Source organism: Pongo pygmaeus, chromosome 9 (assembly GCF_028885625.2).
Source record: "Pongo pygmaeus isolate AG05252 chromosome 9, NHGRI_mPonPyg2-v2.0_pri, whole genome shotgun sequence".
Classification (NCBI taxonomy): Eukaryota; Metazoa; Chordata; class Mammalia; order Primates; family Hominidae; genus Pongo; species Pongo pygmaeus.
Genome location: NC_072382.2, coordinates 73963999 through 73987754, shown reverse-complemented (window position 1 = coordinate 73987754; position 23756 = coordinate 73963999). Strand labels below are relative to the sequence as shown.

The following is a 23756-nucleotide window of genomic DNA, read 5'->3' as shown; positions in this document are numbered from 1 at the left end:
GCCTTCCAAGGGATGATGATTCAATGATCCAGGCTCCTTTAATCTTGAGGTTCCTAGATCCTTTAGTCCAGGCTCCTTTGATCTTGAGATTTCTAGATCCTGTAGGGCCTCAAGTCCTCGATGGATTCTCTACATCTAGCTAGCAGAGGGGAAGAAGAAAAAAGATGGTACGTGGGAGGTTATGGTGGATCAGAACTGAATGTAACAAATATCACATCTCTTAATATTTCCTTGGCCAAAACTCAGTCACATAGTCACATCTAATTTTAAAGGAGGCTGGAAAATTCCATCTATGTATATGCCTTGAAAAAGAGAAAATGGGGATACCGGTAAAGCAAGCTATCTCTGACATATATTTAATTTAAAAGTACAGAAGTGGGTTTTTAAATCTGAATATATTTTATCTATACTGTGTACATTGGGTCAATTTTTAAAGACAACAATAAAAGTTGTATGTAATTTAACTGATTAATTCCTTTAATTACACAAATGGTTGGTGGATCTGCTTACCAAGATGGAAAAGAACAATTAAGCAAATAGAAAATTTAAATTATACATTACTTGACAGAAAAGTGGATAGGATGATAAATACTTGCTTACGGAAACTGATAATATTTATCTTCACTACTTGACCAAGCCGTTTAGTAATTTAATCTGTGATGAAGAGAAGTAAAGATTCCTTCATGATAAAATCTCTCAACAGATTGGGCATAGAAAGAACATACCTCAGTAAAATAAAGGCTATGTATGACAGATGCACAGCTAACATCATACTGAATAGGGAAAAGCTGAAAGCCTTTCCTTTAAGAAGTGGAGTAAGACAAGGATTCCCACTTTCACCACTCCTATTCAGCATTGTGGCAGAAGTTCTAGCCAGAGCATCAGGCAAGAGAAAGAAATTCAAGGCATCTAAATAGGAAAAGAGAAAGTCAAATTGTCCTTCTTTGCAGATGACATGACCTCATATATAGAAAAACCTAAAGATTCCAACAAAAAATTCTTTGAACTGAAAAATGAATTCAGTAGAATTGCAGGATACAAAATCACGATACAAAAATCAGTAGCATTTCTATACACCAATAATGAACTAGCAGAAAAAGAAATCAAGAAAGCCTCAAATTTATAATAGCTAGAAAAAAGTAAAATTCCTAGGAATAAATTTAACCAAGGAGATGAAAGACCTACAACAAAAAACCACAAAACACTGATGAAAAAAATTAAAGAGAACACACAAAATGGAAAGGTATCTCATGCTTATGGATTGGAAGAATGAACATTGTTAACATGACCATTCTACCCAAAGCAATCGACAGATTCAATGCAGTCTCTATCAAGATACTAGTGACATTCTTCCTAGAAATAGAAAAAACAATTCTAAAAATTGTATGGAACTGCAAAAGACCTCAATAGCCAAAGCAATCCTGAGCAAAAGGAACAAAGCTGGAATCGTCACAGTACCTGACTTCAAAATATTCTACAAAGCTATTGTAAGCAAAACAGCGTGGTATTGATATAAATACAGACACATAGAACAATGGGATGGATTAAGTAACCTAGAAATAAACTCACATAGTTACTGCCAACTGATTTTTGACAAAGGTGCCAATAACTTATATTGGGGAAAGGACACCATCTTTAATAAATGCTACTGGGAAAGCTGAATATCCATATGCAGAAGAATGACCCCTATCTTTCACCAGAAACAAAAATAATCTCGGCCGGGTGCAGTGGCACACACCTGTAGTCCCAACACTGGGAGGCTGAGGTTGGTGGATCACCTGAGGTCAGGAGTTCAAGACCAGCCTGGCCAACATGGTGAAACCCTGTCTCTACTAAAAATAAAAAAATTAGCCGGGTGTGGTGGTGGGCACCTGTAATCCCAGCTACTTGGCAGGCCAAGGCAGGAGAATCACTTGAACCCAGGAAGCAGAGGTTGCAGTGAGCTGAGATCGCGCCACTGCACTCCAGCTTGGGCGACGAGTGAGACTCTGTCTCAAAAACATAAATAAATAATAATAATCTCAAAATGGATTTGACTTAAACCTAGGACCCAAAACTATAAAACTACTAACATAAAACATAGAGGAAACACTCCAGGACATTGGCCTAGGCAAAAATTTTATGGCTAAAACCTCAAAAGCATGGAGAACAAACCAAAACACAAAATTGAAAAATGGGACTATATTAAACCGAAAAGTTTCTGCACATCAAAGAAACAGTCAACATAGTGAAGAGACAACCTGTAGAATGGGAGAAGGTATTTGCAAGTATTCGTTTAATAAAGGACTAATACCCAGAATACATAAGAAACTCAACTCAATAGCAAACAAACAAAAAACTCCATAAATTATCCCATTAACAAGTTGGCAAAGGATCTGAATAGACATTTCTCAAAAGAAGACATACACATGGCCAGTAGGTATATGAAAAAATGCTCAGCATCACTAATCATCAGGGAAATGAAAATCAAAACCACAATGAGATATCATCTTACCTCAATCAGAATGGTGATTATTAAAAAGAACAACAACAAAAAACTGTTGGCAGGGATGCAGAGAAAAGGTAACTCTTATACATTGTTGGTAGGAATGTAAATTAGTATAGCTACTATGGAAAACAGTATGGAAGTTTCTCAAAAAACTAAAAATAGAACTACCGTATGATCCAGCAATCTCATTATTGGATATTTATCCAAAGAAAGGAAATCAGTATATCAAAGGGATATCTGCACCCCCAAGTTTGTTGCAGCACTATTCGTAGTAGCCAAGTTATGGAATCAACCTAAGTGTCCATCAACAGATGAATGGATAAAGAAAATATGGTTTATATATACAATGGAATACTGTTTAGCCATAAAAAGGAATGAAATTCTGTCATTTATAGCAACATGGATGGAACTGGAGGTCATTATGTTAAGCGAAATAAGCCAGGCACAGAAAGACAAATATCACATGTTCTCACTCACTCATATGTGGGAGCTAAAAAAGTTGCTCTCCTGGAGATTGAGAGTAGAATGATAGTTGCCAAAGAGGGGGGGAACAGTTTGTGGGAAGGTTGAAGAGAAGATTGGTTAATGGGTACAAATATACAGTTAAATAGAAGGAATACGTTTTAGTATTTTATAGCACAGTCGGATTACTGTAATCAACAACAGTGTATCTTCCAAAATAATTAGAATACATGATTCGAAATATTTCCAACATGAAGAAATGATAAATGTTTGAGATAATAAATATCCTAAATACCTTGATTGGATCATTACATATTGAATATGTGTATCAAAATATCATGTGTACCCCTTAAATGTGTACAATTATTATGTAACAATAAAAAATCATAAAACCAAAAATGTGTTCATTTCTTTATATATCTTATTGACAAGGGAAGGCATCAACAACAGAATGGACTTGATATTGATAAGAAGGTAGGTCTGCTCAACAAGGAGACTTGGGAAGGAAGATGGAATAAACTGTATGGTGTTTGAGAAATATACACCAGACACATACAAATGTGTATCTGTGTGTATGTGTTTATACATCTCACATGTATTGTAATAGTGCCCTTAATGAAAACACTCTGCCTCTGGCAAAAAACAAAAAACAAAACACCCCTCTTCTTGTTTTTCCACATGACTGTGAAACAATTACAGCTTCTAGTAGGAGGGCTTCTCCTGTTCCTGGGAAAAGAGCTGGGTTGGCTGGCATTTGCATAATCGTCTTTAGGGCCATTGTGGGCGGGTTTGGGCTGCTGACACAGAGCTGCAGACTGGCCACCTGTCCAAAACAAATGAACTCAGCCTTTGTGTAACATTATCTGGTTATCCACAGTGTTATTTCTGAGTAATGGATAATTTGGTTAAAATAATATGAAACTATTATTTAGGAAACATTGTGTTCGACGTAAGTCCTCCATTTTGCTGGGAGAAAAATTTTCTTCTTTTTCCACTGGCACAACTATGTATTTCCATATCATCTTTGGTATAGTTTTATAACTGCTTTTGTGATATTATTCTCATGAATATTAATTAGGGATATGAAAATTTAAAAAGAAACTTCAAAATGATTTGTATTCATTCTTCCATAAATTATAAATTAATTGTCTAACTTTTTCTAGCAGTCTGTTTTACTTTGGAATAATTAAACACTTAAAGTCATCAAAAAAGAAGACACATCTAAGATCTTGATATAAGAACAAGTCCTGCATCATTCGTTATCCTTGATAATGAATCCAGTGACTCACCTGTGAATTTAGAAAGTTTTTGTCCTAATAATGCATATATTGCTGTGTTGAGTAATTTTATTAATCAGCTACATTTAACCTATGATGAATATATACTTATACATTTTTAAAATTTACCTGTGACCAACTTACATGTGACATATTAATATTTATTTTCTTTCTTTTTTTTTTTTTTTTTTTGGAGACAGAGTCTCACTCTGTTGCCCAGGCTGGAATGCATTGGCATGTCTCGGCTCACTGTTACCTCCGTCTCCCGGGTTCAAGCGATTCTCTCACCTCTGCCTCTGGAGTAGCTAGGACTACAGGCACGCCCCACCATGCCCAGCTAATTTTCATATTTTTAGTAGAGATGGGATTTCACCATTTTGTCTAGGCTGGTCTCCAACTCCTGACCTCAAGTGATCCACCCACCTCTGCCTCCCAAAGTGCTGGGCTTACAGGTGTGAGCTGCTGCGCCCTGCAGAAAGTTAGGTTCTGTTATGGAGGTAGGTTTACAAGGAATCCTAAAGGAATTGCTTACTCCCAGTGAGACAGTCTTGAACTAGACTCTTAGGGATAGATAGGATTTGGAATACACGGATATTACAGTTTGAAAGTGGTTGCAGATAAAAATAAACAGTGATTCTGCAATTATTATGGAGACTTAAGTAATATTAGAAAGAAGTAAGGAGATACAGTTGGAATATACTAAGTTGATACAACCTGATAGAAGATTATGAATACTAGGCTGGGGGTCATTACAGAAGTCAAGCCAAAAAAATGTACTGGAAAAAGAACACTGAAGTGGGAGGCATATCATAATTTATGTGGATATTGGCCTTATTACTTGGTGACGGATCTTTTTTTTCAACTTTAATTTTAGAATCAGGGGAATACATGTACAGGTTTGTTACAAAGATATATTGCATGATGCCGAGGTTTGGAGTATGAATGAATCTATCACCCAGGTAGTGAGCATGCCTAATAGGTATTTTTTCAACCCTTGCCCCTGCCTCACTCCCTGCTCTTGGATTCCCTAGTGTTTATTATTCCCATGTTTATGTCCATTTGTATTCAATGTTTAGCTCCCACTTAGATATGAGAACATGTGGTATTTGGTTTTCTGTTTCTGTGTTAGTTCGCTTAGGATAATCGTTGCCAGCTACATTCATGTTGCTACAAAGGACAAGATTTCATTCTTTTCGTGGCTGCATAGTACCCATGCTGTATATGTACCACAGGTGCCCATCAGTGGTGAGGGATCTTGAGTCACTGCCCATTTTTCTTTATCTGGGAGGATTCAACTGGATAAATTATAAGGTCCCTTTAAGAATCAATCAGTCATCAGAATTTCTTTTCCTTTTTTTCTTTGTTTTTTTTCTTAAAGAGATAGGGTCTTACTCTGTCACCCAGGCTGGAGTGCAGTGGCACAGTCATAGCTCACTGCAGCTTCAAACTCCTGGGCTCAAGCGATCTTCCCATTTCAGCCTCCTGAGTAGTTGGGACTAGAGGCATGCACTACCACGCCCAGTTAATTTTTAAATTTTTTGTAGAGACAGATCTGCTTGTTGCCTAGGCTTGGCTTGAACTCCTGGCCTCAAGCAGTCTTCTCACCTTGTCATAAGAATTTTTTAGTGATAGATGGTTTTGTTTTTAATATTTCAGCTGGAAAACTATTCTAGCATCTAGCAGAAGACTTGTTTGTGGAAAAAGCTTGACTTGGTGAATCTTTTCATCAGAGTAATCCCTATGTTTCACATATTTCATATAAAAATAAAATAAGTTTCCCACTCTTCAGTGTGAAATTGGTGAGGGATTGGATATAAAAGGTTATGCTCTGGATATCCCAGAGAACTTCCTTCTTCTTTTCCTAAAGTCATCCACTATGTTTGAGGTTCTGCTGTGTGCATAACAAGTGTGTTTGCTTTTGCAGGGTTACAAGCTAATGAGGACTCCTATATTCAGAATGTAAAATCCATTTGACAAAGTAAGATAGGTATGCATAAAAGTTACAAATATATACTATCAATAGGGCTATATCTGACCTATATGATTAAATGGCCACATTCATAACATAATCAGTATGGGCCCTAAGTTTTTAGGAAGACATGGTAAGTGGGATTAGAATTTCTAAAGAAGACAAGAATATTGTGTGGATATGGAGAAAGAATGCATTCTATACCAGAGAAAGGCTGGTATCAAAAACTCAGAGGGAAAAAATAATTTTGGGCATAACTATGAGATAGTAAAAAGATCAGTAGTTGCCAGAAGTTGGGGATGAAGGGGAAGGGACAAATAGCAGAGCACAGGGGATTTTTAGGGCAGTGAAAATACTCCCTATGATACTGTAATGATGGATATGTCAGTATACGTTTGTCCAAACACATAAACTGTACAGCACTAAGAATCCTAATGTAAACCATGGACTTCAGGTGACTGTGTTATGTGTCAGTGTAGGTTAATCCATTGTAAATGCACCACTGTGGTGGGGGATGTTGTTAATGGGGAGGCTATGCATGTGTGGGGGCAAGTGATATATGGGAACTCTCTGTACCTTTCTCTCAATTTTGCCATGAACCTAAAACTGTTCTAAAAAATATGAAGTCTTTAATTTTTAAAAAATGTGAGTATCAAGAGAAGAATATAATAGAATTCTATAAATATCTTCCAGGTGATGAATATGCTCAAAGTCATATGCTCTTGAATTGATACCAGTATTTGGCAGTCCCTATCTGTGTGAAGACATTTGCAAAGATGAAATATTTAAAATCTAATTACAGATCTGCATTAACAGATGAACATTTGTAATGGATTTTGATGGTAGGGAACACTAACTTTGAACTTCAATTAAGCAGAATATGTGTATTACAGAAAATTGTACTCACTTTTTTTTTTTTTTTTTTTTTTTTGAGACGGAGTCTCGCTCTGTCGCCCAGGCTGGAGTGCAGTGGCTCAATCTCGGCTCACTGCAAGCTCCGCCTCCCAGGTTCACGCCATTCTCCTGCCTCAGCCTCCTGAGTAGCTGGGACTACAGGCGCCCGCCACCGCACCCGGCTAATTTTTTGTATTTTTAGTAGAGACGGGGTTTCACCGTGGTCTCGATCTCCTGACCTCGTGATCCGCCCGCCTCGGCCTCCCAAAGTGCTGGGATTACAGGCTTGAGCCACCGTGCCTGGCCAGTTTTTAAAATTTTATCAATAAAAAGTTTGAGGAAAAAATTATGAGTGAACACAATATTTGTGGAGGAAGACTTCTTGAGGGTTGAAATGTTAGTACCTTGTATATAGTAGAAGTTAGGCTTTGTTACACGGATGAATAAATACACAAATAAAATTACCTATTACTCACTGGACTCAGTAAGATACCCAAAGTAGAACTAAAATTTATAGACTTGATTCTACATTTAATAATGACATTGAAAGTTTTTAATCACAATAATCATGATTATAATTTATCAGGGACTTGCAGTATGCTAGTCATTGTTCTCATCATTAAATTTAGGTTTCATTATTATGCCCATTTTACGGTTGAGGAAACTAAAGCTCAAAGTGACTAATGAAATTATTTTCAGTGTCGATTTATAAATAAATAGTAGAGCTTGGATTTGAACCCACATTTATTTGACTCCAAAGACTGATATAATGTTGTGAAATATTGTACAAAATAGTGATTGTGAAGCTTGGTTTTTTTTTTTTTTTTTTTTTGGTCTTGTATTTCCTATACTTCTTTGGTTGTTTCTTACCTTTCACACATTTCAAAATTATTATGTTGGCTCTAATACTTTAATGTTTCTAATTGTATATTTTTCTTCCTTTAAAACCTGCCCACAAGTCAACTCCACTGGGAAGCTTGGAAGTCAAATGATCCATGTTCTAATCCCAGTTTTACTACTGGTTCACTTTGAGCCCTGTCCAAGCCAGTCTACTCTTAGCCTTTAGTTTTTTCAACTAGAAGTAAGAAGTTTGCTTAAATATTTGATCATTCTTGTTTTAACAACATTAATAAAAACTAGGTGAGGCGTGGTGGCTCACGCTTGTAATCCCAGCACTTTGGGAGGCTGAGGTAGGTGGATCACAAGGTCAAGAGATCGAGACCATCTTGGCCAACATGGTGAAACCCTGTCTCTATTAAAAATACAAAAATTAGCTGGATGTGGTGGTGCACGCCTGTAATCTCAGCTACTTGGGAGGCTGAGACAGGAGAATTGCTTGAATCTGGGAGGCAGAGGTTGCAGTGAGCTGAGATCGCGCCACTGTACTCCAGCCTGGCAACAGAGCGAGACTCCATCTCAAATAAATAAATAAATAAATAAATAAATAAAAACTGAACATTTCAATAGTGTTCAGTACTTAAAATAGCATTTGGTATATTGTAGAAAATTCTCAATAAATACTTATTGAATGGATGAAGGTATTAAGTACTTAATGTATGCCATACATTGGGCCAAGTGCTTTATAAACACTGACTCATTTGCTTATCTCAGCAACAATGAAGTAGGTACTATAACTGTCTTTATTTTTGAGATGAGGACATCCAAGATAAAAACAAGTTAATGGCCAGGCGCAGTGGCTCATGCCTTTAATCCCAGCACTTTGGGAGGCCAAAGGTGGGTGGATTGCTTGAGCTTAGGAGTTCGAGAACAGCCGGGCAACATGATGAGACCCCCGTCTCTACAAAAAATACAAGCCAGGAGTGGTGGTGCGTGCCTGTAGTCCAGCTACTCTCTTGAGCCTGGTGGGTGTGGAGGTTGCAAGTGAGCCAAGATCGCGCCACTGCGCTCCAACCTGGGTGACAGAGCGAGACCTTGTCTCAATACATACATACATACATACATGCATACATACATACATACATACATACATAAAAATAAAAACTAAAAACAAGTTAAATAACTTGTCAAGATCCAGGAGTTAAACCCGAGAATGTGTGTCTGTGCTCTTAACCAGTATACTAGTTGTTCCCAGTAGTGGCTGCATATCAGAATCACCTGTGAAATTTGTTAAACTGTCAGTATCTCAGCCCCACCTCTAGAGTCTGACTCAGCAGGTGACGATTATCCTATAGCACTTTAGCTGCCTGTGGAGTGATCTTTTTAAAGGTACTACTTTGCACCCAGAGGATTTTAAGTTGTGTTGTTGACTGACAGATTGACAGTCTTGGTTCTTTTAACTTTTAGTCCTTCTATAATTTATTTTCTTTTGCTACTTCGAAGTTCTGGTCAAACTTCACCTGATCCTTAATAAGTAAATTGCAATGCTCTATTTTCTTTTACTTTAAAATTTGCAGGTCATTTTGTGCAAATAAGTTTATTGAAGTTGAAAAAAATTGGGAAACTTCAGCAATGTAGGCGATGTAGTATCAAGAGTTAAAGCTTACTTTGACTGACTTTTTCTTTACTATGAGTATAAATTTGCTGAGTTCTGAGTATTGTGTTTTATTGATGTGGTTCCTAACTTGAGATGTTTTCACAAGAGTGGAAACTTTGATCTCTATTTCCTTAATACAGGCTCAGCCTCTGGTACCAAATTTTAACATTAGTAACAGTTTCTGGTGTGTAATCATTTATGTTTTAGGTTAGACAGCTGGAAATTGCTTCTTTCAGGAAGAGGAACGTTTTTGCATGTTTGTGTGCTACCAAAGTCAAATTAGACAGGCTACCTGAGAATTTCTAGCTTCATGTTTTGAAGTAGGTGTGAGCACTTGGTCTTAAAAGGCTTTTAAAAAATTCTGCTTTAACGTATCTGTAAATATAGTTAAAGAAAAACCTTAAAGGGGAGGGAGGGCATTAGGACAAATACCTAATGCATGCAGGGCTTAAAACCTAGATGATGGGTGGATGGGTGCAGCAAACCACCATGGCACATGTATACCTATGTAACAAACCTCCACATTCTGCACATGTATCCCAGAACTTAAAGTATAATAAAAATAATTTTTTAAAAAAGAAAAACTTTAGAAAGAAAAAAAGCAACTCTTAAAAAAAGATGATATATTTGCTATCGGTATTAAAATTGTCTATTATATTTTCATGATTTCTATTCATAATAGTTACATGATAAATAAAATTTCTTTAAAACAACTAACATTATTGAATGTTTCTGTGTCATAAGCATTGTTTACCATCATGTTTCAACTTCAAGTCACGTCATCAAATACGTAAATACAGTATACTAGTTGTTAACTGGGAGGTGGGAAAAAACCTACCTAACCTAGTTAGCTTGGTGTCTTATCCAAGAATACTCATAACTAATTCACAGCAAAGGCAAAAACTCAAACTCAAGTGTTGACTTCAAAGTCCTGGTCTTTTTACTATTGCCAGTAACCATAAGTTATATACATTTGTATAGAATTCCATAGTTTGAGTATTTAATTAACATAGTTTTATCCTGGATTGGGAGTGTGGATATGCTTGTAGTTGCTTCATATCTTTTAATGTTAGAGAAATATTCTTGTGGAAGATGTCTTGTGTAGCACTCTGTAATTCCTCCATTTCTGTGCTACATCTAGTAGATCTAAAATGTGAGGGGTCAGAGTATGTTTATAAGTGGAGACCTTAGAGATTACCTGTTTCTGTCTCTTCTGTTCATAATTCTAAAATTCTTTGCACTAAAACTTGTCCCATTTACATCTCTTTGCCTCCATACTATGCGTATCATCTTTGGACAGGACTAGAGTGGTAGCCTTCTATGGGTCTCCCTGACTGTAGTCTAACTACCTTTTTTTTTTTTGAGTCGGAATCTCGCTCTGTGGCCCAGGCTGGAGTGCAGTGGCGCGATCTCAGCTCACTGCAACCTCCGCCTCCCGGGTTCATGCCATTCTCCTGCCTCAGCCTCCCGAGTAGCTGGAACTACAGGTGCCCGCCACCACGCCCAGCTAATTTTTTGTATTTTTAGTAGAGACGGAGTTTCACCATGTCAGCCAGGATGGTCTCGATCTCCTGACCTCATGATCCGCACGCCTCAGCCTCCCAAAGTGCTGGGATTACAGGCGTGAGCCACCGCGCCTGGCCAATCTAAGTACTCTTAATCCATGTTTCCCACACTGCAGCTAGAATGATTTTTAAATCACATTTTAATCTGATAATGGCACTGCACTGCTCCCCATCTTGATTTCCTGTTGTCTTAAGGTAGTCCAAACATAAATCCTTGTGTGATATAGCCCTTACTTACTTATTCAGTCTCACCTTTAAGCCATTCTCCCTTTTACAAGCTCCATACCAGCTTGTATGAAGTTTCTTGAAGGGGCTATGTTCCCACTTGCACCCCACCTCTCATTACAAGCTCTTTTTTTTCAGATGTCAATTTTTATTTCTTTTGGGAAGCCTTCCCTGACTCGATCTCTCTGCTTTATGTTCCCATATACTTTCCTGTTGTAATACCTACACCAAATGGTGACTTCTTGAGTTTTTCCTCCTTGTTGTGCTTTTTTTTTTTTTCAGTTACGAAGGTAATAAACATTTGCTTTAAAAATGCTGAGCAATTAAGTGATAGAAATAGGCCAAGCATGGTGGCTCACACCTGTAATCCTAGCACTTTGGGGTGCCAAGTCGGGAGAATCACTTAAGGCCAGGAGTTTGAGACCAACCTTGGCAATAAAGTGAGACCCTGTCTCTATAAAAAAATAAAAAAATTAACCAGGCAGTGCACACCTGTAATATTAGTTTCTTGGGAAGCTGAGGTGGGAAGATCGCTTAAGCCCAGGTATTTGAGGCTGCAGTGAACTATGATTGTGCTATTGTACTCCAGCCCGGGCAACAGAGTGAGACCTCATCTCTTAAAAAACATTGAACAATCCAGTGGTATAAAGAATAAAAACTAAAAGCTCTTACTTTTGAACCCCATTTCCAAGTTCATATGTATTCTAGAGTATATATGCTTACATGTTTTTTAAATTAAAATAGGACCGTGCTATTCATTTTTCTGCAGCTTATATATTTTTATTAAATATTTGAGACTATATAGCACATTCTGTTTAATAATTGTGTAACATTGCAGCGTATTGATGACCATAATTTAGTTAATAGTTCCTCTTGGTGGATATTAATTTTTTAAATTAATCCCTGGCAGAATATACATACCAGGAGAGCATTGATAATACCCATAATGTTTATTGCTATTCCCCCAGCATCTAATACAGTGCCTTCGCTATAGAAAGCACTTAATAAAACTTGTTAAGCAATGCATGTGCCTTTTCCAGGTGAAATGGCTGCTGTGCCAGCTCTTACCTGATTTGTGTTGGTTACCTGTAATATATCAGTTCATATCAATGGTGAGAAATAGAATAACGAGAGTGTGGACTGGCCTTGGAGTCAGAAGGCTTGGGTTGGATTCCTGGGTATAAGCAGTGTTGGTTAATATGGTCCTTTGTTGGTCAGATTCTAATAGGATACTTACTACATTCAGTTTAAGTGAAGATCGAACAACATAATGCATATATAAATACTTTGTAAGTGTAACACCCAGTACAAATGTTGGCATTACTGTCTCCCTCCCCGTTCCTGGTAACCACTGCTTTATTCTCTCTATTTTTTTTTTTTTTTTTCCGGAGTCAGGGTCTTGTTCTGTCACCCAGGCTGGAGTGCAGTAGTCACAGCTCAATGCAGCCTCCACCTCCCGCCCCCAAGTGATCCTCCCACCTCAGCCTCCCGAGTAGCTGGGACTACAGGCACACACCACCACACCAGGCTAATTTTTATAATTTTTGATAGAGACAGGGTTTCGTCATGTTGCCCAGGCTGGTCTCAAACTTGGCTCTAGCAATCCACCTGCCTCAGCCTCCTAAAGTGCTAGAATTACAGATGTGAGCCACCATGCCCGACCTTTATTCTCTGTCTCTATGTATTCAACTTTTTTAATTTTTTTAGATTCCATAAATAACAGATCAAATAGTAGTAGTCTTCTTTCTATCTGGCTTATTTCACTTAACATATTCTGGATGAACCCATCCAGATTCATCCATGTTGTGACAAATAGCAGGATCTCCCTTTTTTTTTAAGGCTGAATAGTATTTCTGGAGGTGTGCGTTAATGTGTGTGTGTATGTGTATGTGTACACTACAGTTTCTTAGGTCAAAGGACAAAAAATAGCAGAAATTCAGGATGCGCAAGTATAGAGATGTAATGTGTATCATGAGGACTATAGTTAATAATATTGTATTCAGGATTTTTTGCTGAAAGAGTAGGCTTTAGGTGCTCTAGGCACACATACACAAAAAGTGATAACAATGTGAAATGATGGATATGTTAAATTTGCTTGACTGTGGTAACCATTTCACTATCAATATGTATAGCAAAATTTCATGTACATCTTAAATATATACAGTATTTTTTAAATGTCAGTACTATTAATATATTTTTCTTTGTTGGTTTTGTGGATTGATTTGTAGCTCCAATGAGGTTTTTACATAGATTAAAGTATTGACCACCACCATCTTTACAAAGTTAAGGTCATCAGGTAAGAGACCTTATAAAATGCCCAGGAAGCCATTACAGTATTCTTGAATGTTACTCTGTGTTTAGGGCTCTGGAGATGTATACAATCCATCCCTATTGCCTTTCCTGGTTGGCGTAAAAACTATATACTCACTTGGATACATTTATTTATGGTAAATTGAGTTTTGTATATTCAGTTGTGAAAATAACTACTTTTGTTTTTTTTATTTAGTGTAATCTCTCTGTTGCATCATCTCTTGAAGAACAAGACAGGAACTTTCTCTTATACATACTTCTAGAATCTATGCTAGTACCTAGCAGAAGTGCACATCTTCCAATAAGTATCTTGACTTTTGGACAAGATACTGTGATTACCCACACACGCATACATATATATAGGAACTAAGCAATCAGTTGTGGGTTGTGTGGGGTTGTGGGGGTACTGCTATCATGTAGCAGTTTTATAAGTGTAGACAAAAATATTTTCAAACTAGTGGCATTCCCTTGGGTATTTCTTACCTATTTCTTTGTATGCTTTGTGATTTTTCTTGTTGTTGTTAAAAACTGGCCATTTGAATCTAATAAGGTGGTGACTCTGGACATCAGATTCTCCCTCTTTCTGAGGTTTTGCTAATTTGTTTTTGTTTTTCTTTTTCTTTTGTTTTTGATTATCATAAGTAGTCTCCATGCTGAGGATCAGCCTGAGATGTAAACTTAAGGTCTTCTCAGGAATTTTCTGAGCCTGTGCCTTTCTCTGTATATTGTGGTGACTTACTAATTTCTCTCAAATATGCAATTGCTCTTCAATGTCCTAATTTTCAATGTGTGGTTCTTGAAAGGTGGGAAAATGAAGACAGGGAAAAAGTACGCTGTCCCTTTAAGTTCCCTGGAAGTAACTTCAGCCTGAGGGGGAAGGGCTTGTAGCAATAGGGAAAGGGTGCTGCAATGACTTCCTACCTCTATGTCTGCACCTCCACAATCATAAGCAGCAGTCAGTGATCGTAGCACAGGATAGGGTCCCATTTGCCCATCCTGGCTCCCATAAGGAGCATAGGAGTTGTTCCAGGAACATATGCATGGCTGCCTGCCAATGGGCCAGGGATAAAGATGGGTAGCCACAGCTGAGCTAAGAGCTGAAATTGACCTAAATTAACTGTAATTTACTCTCCAAATCTTCCTCTGGGAGTTGCAAGTCCACAATGGCTTCTATAATTCTAAAATAATTGCATCAAACAGATCTTGCAGTGTGATTGTTATTTAGATTGGGAGACAAGATTCCTGGTCCTTTCTGCTCTGCCTTATTCTCAGAATTTGCTCCTACAATAGTCTTGTAAGTGGTTTCCATATCTTTTGTTTTCCCCCAAAGTTGTTTCCTACATAGCTGTGAAAATGACCTTTTAAAAATGCAAATTGATTATTATCTCCTTATTTAAAAGTTTTCAATGGCATTTTATCGTTTTTAGTGTACTACACCATTATATTTATGGTGCCCTTTCTGGTCTTCTTAGTTTGTCTCTTGACTACCTTTCTACTTTCATTGCTGTATGTCATGCTTCCTGTGTTAGTCCGTTTTCACACTGCTATGAAGAGCTACCTGAGACTGGGTAATTTATAAAGAAAAGAGGTTTCATGGACTCACAGTTTCACGTGGCTTGGGAGGCTTTAGGAAACTTATGGCAGAAGGCAAAGGGGAAGCAAGGCATCTCTTACATGGTGGCAGGAGAGACGGAGAGAACGAAAGGGGAAGTGCTAAACTTTTAAACCATCAGCTCTCATGAGAACTCACTCACTATCATGAGCCCAGCATGAGGAAAATCTGCCCTCATGATCCAATCTCCTCCCACCAGGGTTTTCCCCTGACACATGGGGATTACAATTCTAGTTGAGGATTGGGTGGGGACACAGAGCCAAACCATATCATTCCACCCCTGGCCTTCCCAAATCTCATGTCCTCCTCACATTTCAAAACACAATCATGCCGTCTCAACAGTCCACCAGAGTCTTAACTCATGCTGACATTAACCCAAAAGTCCAAGTCCAAAGTCTCATCTGAGACAAGGAAGTCCCTTCTGCCTATGAGCCTGTAAAATCAAAAGCAAGTTAGTTACTTCCAAGATAGAATGGGGGTACAGGCATTTGCTAAATGCTGCCATTCAAAATGGGGGAAATTGGCCAAAACAATGGGGCTACAAGCCCCATGCAAGTCTGAAACGTAACAGGGCAGTCATTAAATAGTAAAAGCTCCAAAATAATCTCCTTTGACTCCATGTCTCACATCCAGGGCACGCTGTTGCAAGATGTGGGCTCCCAAGGCCTTAAGCATCTCTGTCTTTGTGGCTTTGCAGGGTACAGCACCTGCAGCTACTTTCACAGGCTGCCATTGAGTGCCTGCGGCTTTTCCAGGTACATGGTATGAGGTTTTCTGGGATCTGGAGGATGGTGGCTCTCTTCTCACCCCTCCAATAGGCAGTGCCCCTGTGAGCATTCTGTGTGGGGGCTCCAACCCCACATTTCCCCTCTGTAGTGCCCTAGAAGAGGTTCTCTATGAGGGCTCTGCCCCTGCAGCAGACTTCTGCCTGAACGTCCAGGTGTTTCCATACATTCTCTGAAATCTAGGCAGAGGTTTCCAAACAACAGTTCTTATCACAACTACAGGCCCAATACCATGTGGAAGCCACCAAGGTTTGGGGCTTGCACCCTCTGAAGCAACAGCTCGAGCTGTACCTTGGCCCCTTTTAGCCATGGCTGGAGCTGGAGCAGCTGGGGTGCAGGGCATCGTGTCCCAAGGCTGCACAGAGTAGCAGAGCCCTGGTCCTGGGCTACAAAACCATTTTTCCTTCCTAGGCCTCCTGGGCCTGTGATGGCAGGGAGTGTGGTGAACATCTCTGAAATGCCCTGGAGATATTTACTTCATTGTTTTGGCTATTAACATTTGGCTTCTTTTTACTCATGCAAATTTCTGCAGCCAGCTTGAATTTCTCTTCAGAAAATTGGTTTTTCTTTTCTACCTCATGGTCAGGCTGCAAATTTTTCAAACTTTTATACTCTACTTCCCTTTTAAACATAAGTTCCAATTTTAGACCATCTCTTTATGACTGGATATGACTGTACACTTTCAAAAAAAGCCAGATTACATTTTGAATGCTTTGCTGCTTAGAAATTTCTTCTACCAGATACCCTAAATCATCTCTCTCAAGTTCAAAGTTCCAGAGATCTCTACGGCAGGGGCAAAATGCTGCCAGTCTCTCTGTTAAAGCATAGCAAGAGTGACTTTTGCTCTAGTTCTCAATAAGTTCCTCTTCTCCCTCTGAGACCTCCTCAGCCTGGATTTCATTGCCCATATCACTATCAGTGATCAATGGTTTTGGTCAAAACCATTCAACAGGTCTCTAGGAAGTTCCAAACTTTCCGACGTCCTCCTCTCTTCTTCTGAGCCCTCCAAACTGTTCCAACCTCTGCCTGCTACCCAGTTCCAAGGTCACTTCCACATTTTCAGGTATTTTTATAGAAATACACCACGTCTCTTGGTACCAATTTTCTGTATTACTCCATTTCCACACTGCTGTAAAGAACTAGCTGAGACTGGGTAATTTATAAAGGAAGAGGTTTAATTGACTCACAGGTCTGCATGGTTGGGGAGCCTTCAGGAAACTTAAAATCATGGTAGAAGGCAAAGGGAAAGCAAGGCATGTCTTACATGGTCACAGGAGAGAGAGTGAGCAAAGGGGGAAGTGCCAAACTTTTAAACCATTAGATCTCGTGAGAACTCACTTGCTATCATGAGAACAGCATGGGGAACATCTGCCCATGTGATCCAATCACCTCCTAGTAGGTCCCTCCTCTGACACATGGGGATTACAATTCAAGATGAGATTTGGGTGGGGATACAGAGCCAAACCATATCACTTCCCTTAGACAGTTAACTCTCATTTGTCCTTCTGATCTTTAATCATATGTAGTTCTCAATTAAGTCTATTTGAATATACAAACCACCTCCCCCTATCTTTATACTTTTTTAGAGCACTGTATATCAGTTTTATATATTCTACATTATTTTTATACTGTTTCTTTTATTTTAAAATAAATTTTATTGCATATATTTAAGGTATATGATATGATGTTATAAGATATGATGTAAAATGGTCACTATAGTGGAACAAATTAGCATCCATCGTCTCACAGTCTGTCATTTTGCCCCCAGTGGCAAGAGCAACTGTAATTATTCATTTAGCAAAATCCTGAATACAGTACACTATGAACTGTAGTCCTCATACAGAATATTTCATTTATCTGTGTAGGCTGGGTACGGTGGCTTATGCCTGTAACCCTAGCACTTGGGAGCCCAAAGTAGGTGGACTGCTTGAGCCCAGGAATTTGAGACCATCCTGGTCAACATGGTGAAACCTCATCTCTATCAAAAACAAAATAAAAAAATGAGCTGGGTGCAGTGGCACACACCTGTAGTCCCAACTACTCTAGTGTCTGAAATGGGAAGATCAATTGAGCCTGGGAACAGAGTGAGATTCTATGTCAAAATACATACATACATACATACATAAAATGAATCTCTATAATTCTTTAGTCAAAACATGGAGCATATCTGTGTTTTTTAGTCAAAACATGGAGCATATCAATAGGTATATATACCACACATACCTACTGGTATATGTGGATGGTTACGGGAGAGCAGAAGGATGTTACTCAGTTGGTACATCATATAGCATAACACATTAAGATTTGGTTTTTGACTGAAATACTATGTAGCTTTAAAAAAATTCTTAGTCATAAGGATATACCAATTTAGAGATGTAGTTTAGTCACAAGTATACAGATTCTACAAACTAATTCCAAGGAGATTTAAAAAATTTTTTAAATTCTATTTATTTAATTTTTAAACTTTTATTTTAAGTTCAGGCATACAAGTGCAGATTTGTTACATAGTTAAACTTGTGTATGGGGGGTTGTGGTACAGATTATTGCATCACCCAGGTATTAAGCCTAGTACCCATTAGTTATTTTTTTCTGATTATCTCCCTCCTCCCACCCTCCACCCTCCAAAAGGCCTCAGTGCCTGTTGTTCCCCTCTATGTGTGCATGTGTTTTCATCATTTAGCTTCCACTTGTAAGTGAGAATATGTGGTATTTGGTTTTCTTTTCCTGCATTAGTTTGCAAAGGATAATGGCTTCCAGCTCCATCCATGTTCCTGCAGAAGACATTATCTCATTCTTTCTTTGTGGCTGCATAGTATTCCATGGTATGTATATACCACATTTTCTTTATCCAGTCTATCACTGATGGGCATTTAGGTTGATTCCATGTCTTTTCTACTGTGAATAGTGTTGCAGTGAACATATGTGTGCATGTATCTTTGTAATAGAATGATTTATATTCCTTTGGGTATGTACCCAGTAATGGGATTGATGGCTTGAATGGTATTTCTGTCTTTAGTTCTTTGAGGAATCGTGACAGTCTTCCACAATGGCTGAGTTAATTTACACTTCCACAAACAGTGTATAAGCGTTCTTTTTCTCCACAACATTGCCAACTTCTGTTATTTTTTGACTTTTTAATAATAGCCATTTGGACTGGTATTAGATAGTATCTCATTGTGATTTTGATTTGCATTTTTCTAATGATCAGTGATATTGAGCTTTTTTTCATTTGATTTTTGGCTGCATGTATGTCTGTTTTTGGAAAGCATCTGTTCATGTCCTTTGCCCATTTCTTAATGGGATTGTTGTTTTTTTCTCTGTAAACTTGTTTAATTTTCTTATAGATGCTGGATATTAGACCTTTGTGGGATGCATAGTTTGCAATATTTTCTCCCATTCGGTAGGGTGTCTGTTTACTCTGTTGATAGTTTCTTTTGATGTGCAGAAGCTCTTAAGTTTAATTAGATCCCATTTGTCAATGTTTGATTTTGTTGCAATTGCAACAAAATATATATTGAACTCGATGTCTCTGACTCTAATTCACCCCCATGTAATTCATTCTCATTTCCCCTTCTTATTTCTAAGTCCCACTCCAACATTGAGCTTCTACCTTCTGCCATCTGTTTACATATTTGTTTAATCCCAGTATATGTGTACCACTTTTCAGAATTTTTTACCTGTGCCTAGTGAGAAACAACTTTATCAACTAGTGTACAATGTTTATATACAGTTTTTTTTTGTCTTTAGTCATACAGTTTCTAGCTAAAATACTTTTTTCCAAAGTTTCTTGGATCCATTTATAAACACATTATTTTACAGAATTATAAAATTTGCCCCTTCATTCCCCATACCCATTTATGAGGTTATGTCTTACATTTTGTAATACAATTGGATTTGTCACAGTCTGCATTCTGTCTTGGGTTCCCCCAACCACTGGTAGATTTTTTTTAATTTACGTATATTAAGAGTCATTCTTTGTCTCTTGTCAAAGTTCTGTGGGTATTGTCAAAGTTCTTTGGGTTTTGACAAATGTATAGTGTTGCAGATCCACTACTACAATATTATGTATATTAGTTCACCACCCTTAAAATTCTTCCCCTAGCAAACACTTCCTTCTCCCCAAACCCCTCAAAATCACTGATCTGTTTTCTCTATCAATTGGTCTTCCCCAGAATGTCATGTGAATGGAATAATACAGTGTGTAACCTTTTTAATTTGGCTTCTTTGACTTAACAAAATGCATTTTAAGATTCTTCCAAGTTATGTGAATTAATAGTTTGTTTCTTTTAATTGCTAAATACTATTCCATTATAATTATGTACCACAGTTAGTTTATCCATTCACCTACTGAAGGACATCTTTGTTACCAAGTTTATCAATAAAGCTGCCAGAAGCATTTGTGCTGAGGTTTTTTTGTGAACCTAAGTTTTCAAATCAGTTGGCCAAATACCTAGAACATGATTGTGGAAGTCTCTGTTCATAAGAAATTTTAAAACTGTCTTTCAAAGTGGCCATACTATTTTGCATTCCTACCAGCGTTGAAGGAGTACTCTGTAACTCTGCGTCCTCACTAGCGTTTCTTGCTGTTAATTTTTTGGATTTAGCATTCTAATAGGTGTGTAGTGGCACCACATTATTTTAGTTTGCATTCCCGTAATGACAAGTGATGTTGAACTTCTTTTCATATGCTTGTTTGCCATTCTTACATCTTCTTTGATGAAGTATCTTTTCAGATCCTTTGCCCATTTTAAAAATGTGTTGATTTTTTTCTTACTGTTGAATTTTAGGAATTCTTTATATATTTGGACTTCCTTTATCAGATATATGATTTGCAAGTATTTTTCCCTAATCTGCAGCTTGTCTTTTTATTCTCTTTATAGTGTCTTTCCCAGAAGAAAGATTTTAATTCTGATAAGGTCCAATTTATCATTTTTCTTTCATGTGTCTTGGTTCTGGTGTTATATGTTAAAACTTTTCACCAAAGGTCAAGGAGATTTTCTTCTCTGTTCTTCTAAATGTTTCATAGTTTTATGCTTTATATTGAGGTGTATGAATCATTTTGAGCTAATTTTTGTGTAACTTGTGAAGTATGTGTCAAGGGTTTTTGTTGTTGTTGTTGTTTATGGTCATTCAATTGTTCTAGCATCACTTGTTGATTGAGACTATCCTGTCTCCATGGAATTGTCATTGCCCCTTTGTGAAAAATCAGTTTACTATATTTGTATGGGTCTATTTCTGGGATCTCTCGTTTGTTCCACTGATCTATCTGTCCATTCTTTTGCCAACATCATGCTATCTTGATTCCTGCAGCCTTCAAGGTATACCTTGAAGTCAGGTAATGAGAGTGCTCTGATTTTGTTCTTATTTTTCTGAATTTTGGCTATTCTAATACCTTTATCTTTCTGGACTATTGATTGAGATTGCCTTGAATGTATAGATCATATTGGGAGCAAATGAGATCTTAATAATATGAAGTCCCAAGTCATTAACATGGAATGTCTCTCCATCCATTTAGATTCTTTTATTCTTTTCTTTTCTTTCATTAGTATTATGGACTTTTCCACACACAGATCCTGCAAATATTTTGCGGGATTTATACCTAAGTACTTCATTTAATAAAATTTCAAATTCCAGTTGTTCATTGCATGTATGTAGGAGAACAATTAACTTTGGAATATTGACATTGTATTGTGCAACTTTGCTAAACTCAGTTATTAGCTCCATGAGGTTTTTTTGTAGATTCTTCAGGGTTTCTTACATAGACAATCATGTCATCTATGAATAAAGATAGCTTTATTTCTTCCTTTCCCGTCTGTATGCCTTTTATTTCTTTTTCTTGCCTTATTGTACTAAGTAGGGCTTCCAGTACAATGTTGAAAAGAAGCGTAACAGAGAAAATCTTTGCCTTATCTCTATCTTAAGGGAAAAGCATTCACTTGCCGTTAAAAGTATGGTGTTAACTTTAGTTTTATGTGTGTTGTTTAGTTTTGGTTTTTATTTTTTGCGACACAGTGTCACTCTGTTGCCCAGACTGGAGTGCAGTGATGCAATCATGGCTCACTGCAGCCTTGACATCCTGGGCTCAAGTGATCCTCCCATCTCATTCTCCTCTCCCTCTCCTGCCATACACAAAAGTAGCTAGGACCACAGGTGTGCACCACCAGGCCTGGAAAATTTTTTTTATTATGTACAGAGACAGGGGTCTCCTTGTGTTGCCTGGGCTCAAGTGATCCTCATGACTCCACCTCCCAAAGTGTTGGGATTACAGGTGTGAGCCACCACGCCCAGCCAGTTTTTTGTATATATCCGTTATTAGGTTAAGGAAGTATTCTTCTGCATCTAGGTTTTTTAGAATTCTGTCATGAATGGGCATTTTTTTTAAGTTTTATTTTAAGTTCGGGGTACATGTACAGGTTTGTTACATAGGTAAACTCATGTCACAGGGGTTTGTTGTACAGATTATTTTGTTACCCAGGTATTAAGCCTAGTACCCATTAATTATTTTTCCTGATCCTCTCCTTCCTTCTAGCTTCCATCCTCCAAAAGGCCCCATTGTCTGTTGTTCTCCTCTGTGTGTTCATGTGTTCTCATCATTTAGCTCCCATTTATAAGTGAGAACATATATTATTTAGTTTTCCGTTCCTGCATTAGTTTGCTAAGGTTAATAGCCTCCAGCGCCATCCATGCCCCTGCAAAGGACATGATCTCATTCTTTTTTATGGCTGCATAGTAAGTATTCCATGGTGTATACATACCAAATTTTCTTTATCACTTTACCATTGATGGCCATTTAGGTTGATTCCATGTCTTTGCTATTGCTAGTGGTGCCGCAGTGAATGTATGTGTGCCTGTTTTTTTTTTTTTTAATTCTATGTTTGGTCTTTAAATCAAATAGGATAGGTCATTTATAATGTCAGTAGATAGGCCAGACACAGTGGCCTGCACCTTTAATCCCAGCACTTTGGGAGGCAGAGGTGGGAGCATTACTTGAGGCCAGGAGTTCAGATCAACCTGGGCAACATAGTGAGACCCCATCTCTACAAAAAATTTTAAAACTTAGCTGGGCACAGTGGCATGCACCTGCAGTCCCAGCTACTCTGGAGGCTGAGAGGCAGGAGGATCACTTGAGCCCAGGAGTTCAAGACTTCAATGAGCTATGATCATGCCACTGCCTTCCAGCCTGGGTGACAGAGCAAGGCCCTGTCTCAACGTAAATAAAATGTCAATAGATCTTATTTCTTATATATACTTAATTTAAATAAAATTAATCTTTATTTTTATAAATGGGAAAAGGCTAAAAGATACCTTTAGTGTTTTATATATATAACATATTATATGAGATTAATATTTCATTTCATCATGAAATTATGGAAAAGTAAATAAAGACAATTTATTATGTAATTTAAAATAATATACTGTTTTTTAAAATCTTACATAATCATATACCACACAGAACAATGAAGAATATTTTAAAACTTTCCTTTAGGATGGGAGTGAAGTTCTGTATTACTTTTAAAGTGATTTAAGAATATAGTAAAGGTAATAATTGCATAATTTGCATTAGTTTAAGAAATATCCAACTTATGCAGTGAACTTGTTCATTGTTAAAAGATCATTTGCATAATGCCGGGAATTTCATGACAAAATGGTATAGTATATAAAGAATATGGTTTCC

At 37.6% G+C, this 23756-nt stretch overlaps 1 protein-coding gene across 6 annotated transcripts in view; it reads left to right on the top strand.

Moving 5' to 3' along the window:
* The window catches only part of FCHSD2 (FCH and double SH3 domains 2), a 314626-nt gene that overhangs the window by 109473 nt on the left and 181397 nt on the right, over positions 1-23756 (top strand). Inside the window, exons 1-2 of one of the 6 annotated variants that reach the window (XM_054440859.2) lie at positions 6157-6214; positions 6890-7038. The exons of the other annotated variants lie outside the window; for them this stretch is intronic. Coding sequence (XP_054296834.1) covers positions 7036-7038 — 3 coding nt within the window. The 5' untranslated portion in view covers positions 6157-6214; positions 6890-7035. Of the gene's footprint in view, positions 1-6156; positions 6215-6889; positions 7039-23756 lie in introns of those variants that run through there. 6 annotated transcript variants of the gene reach the window in all.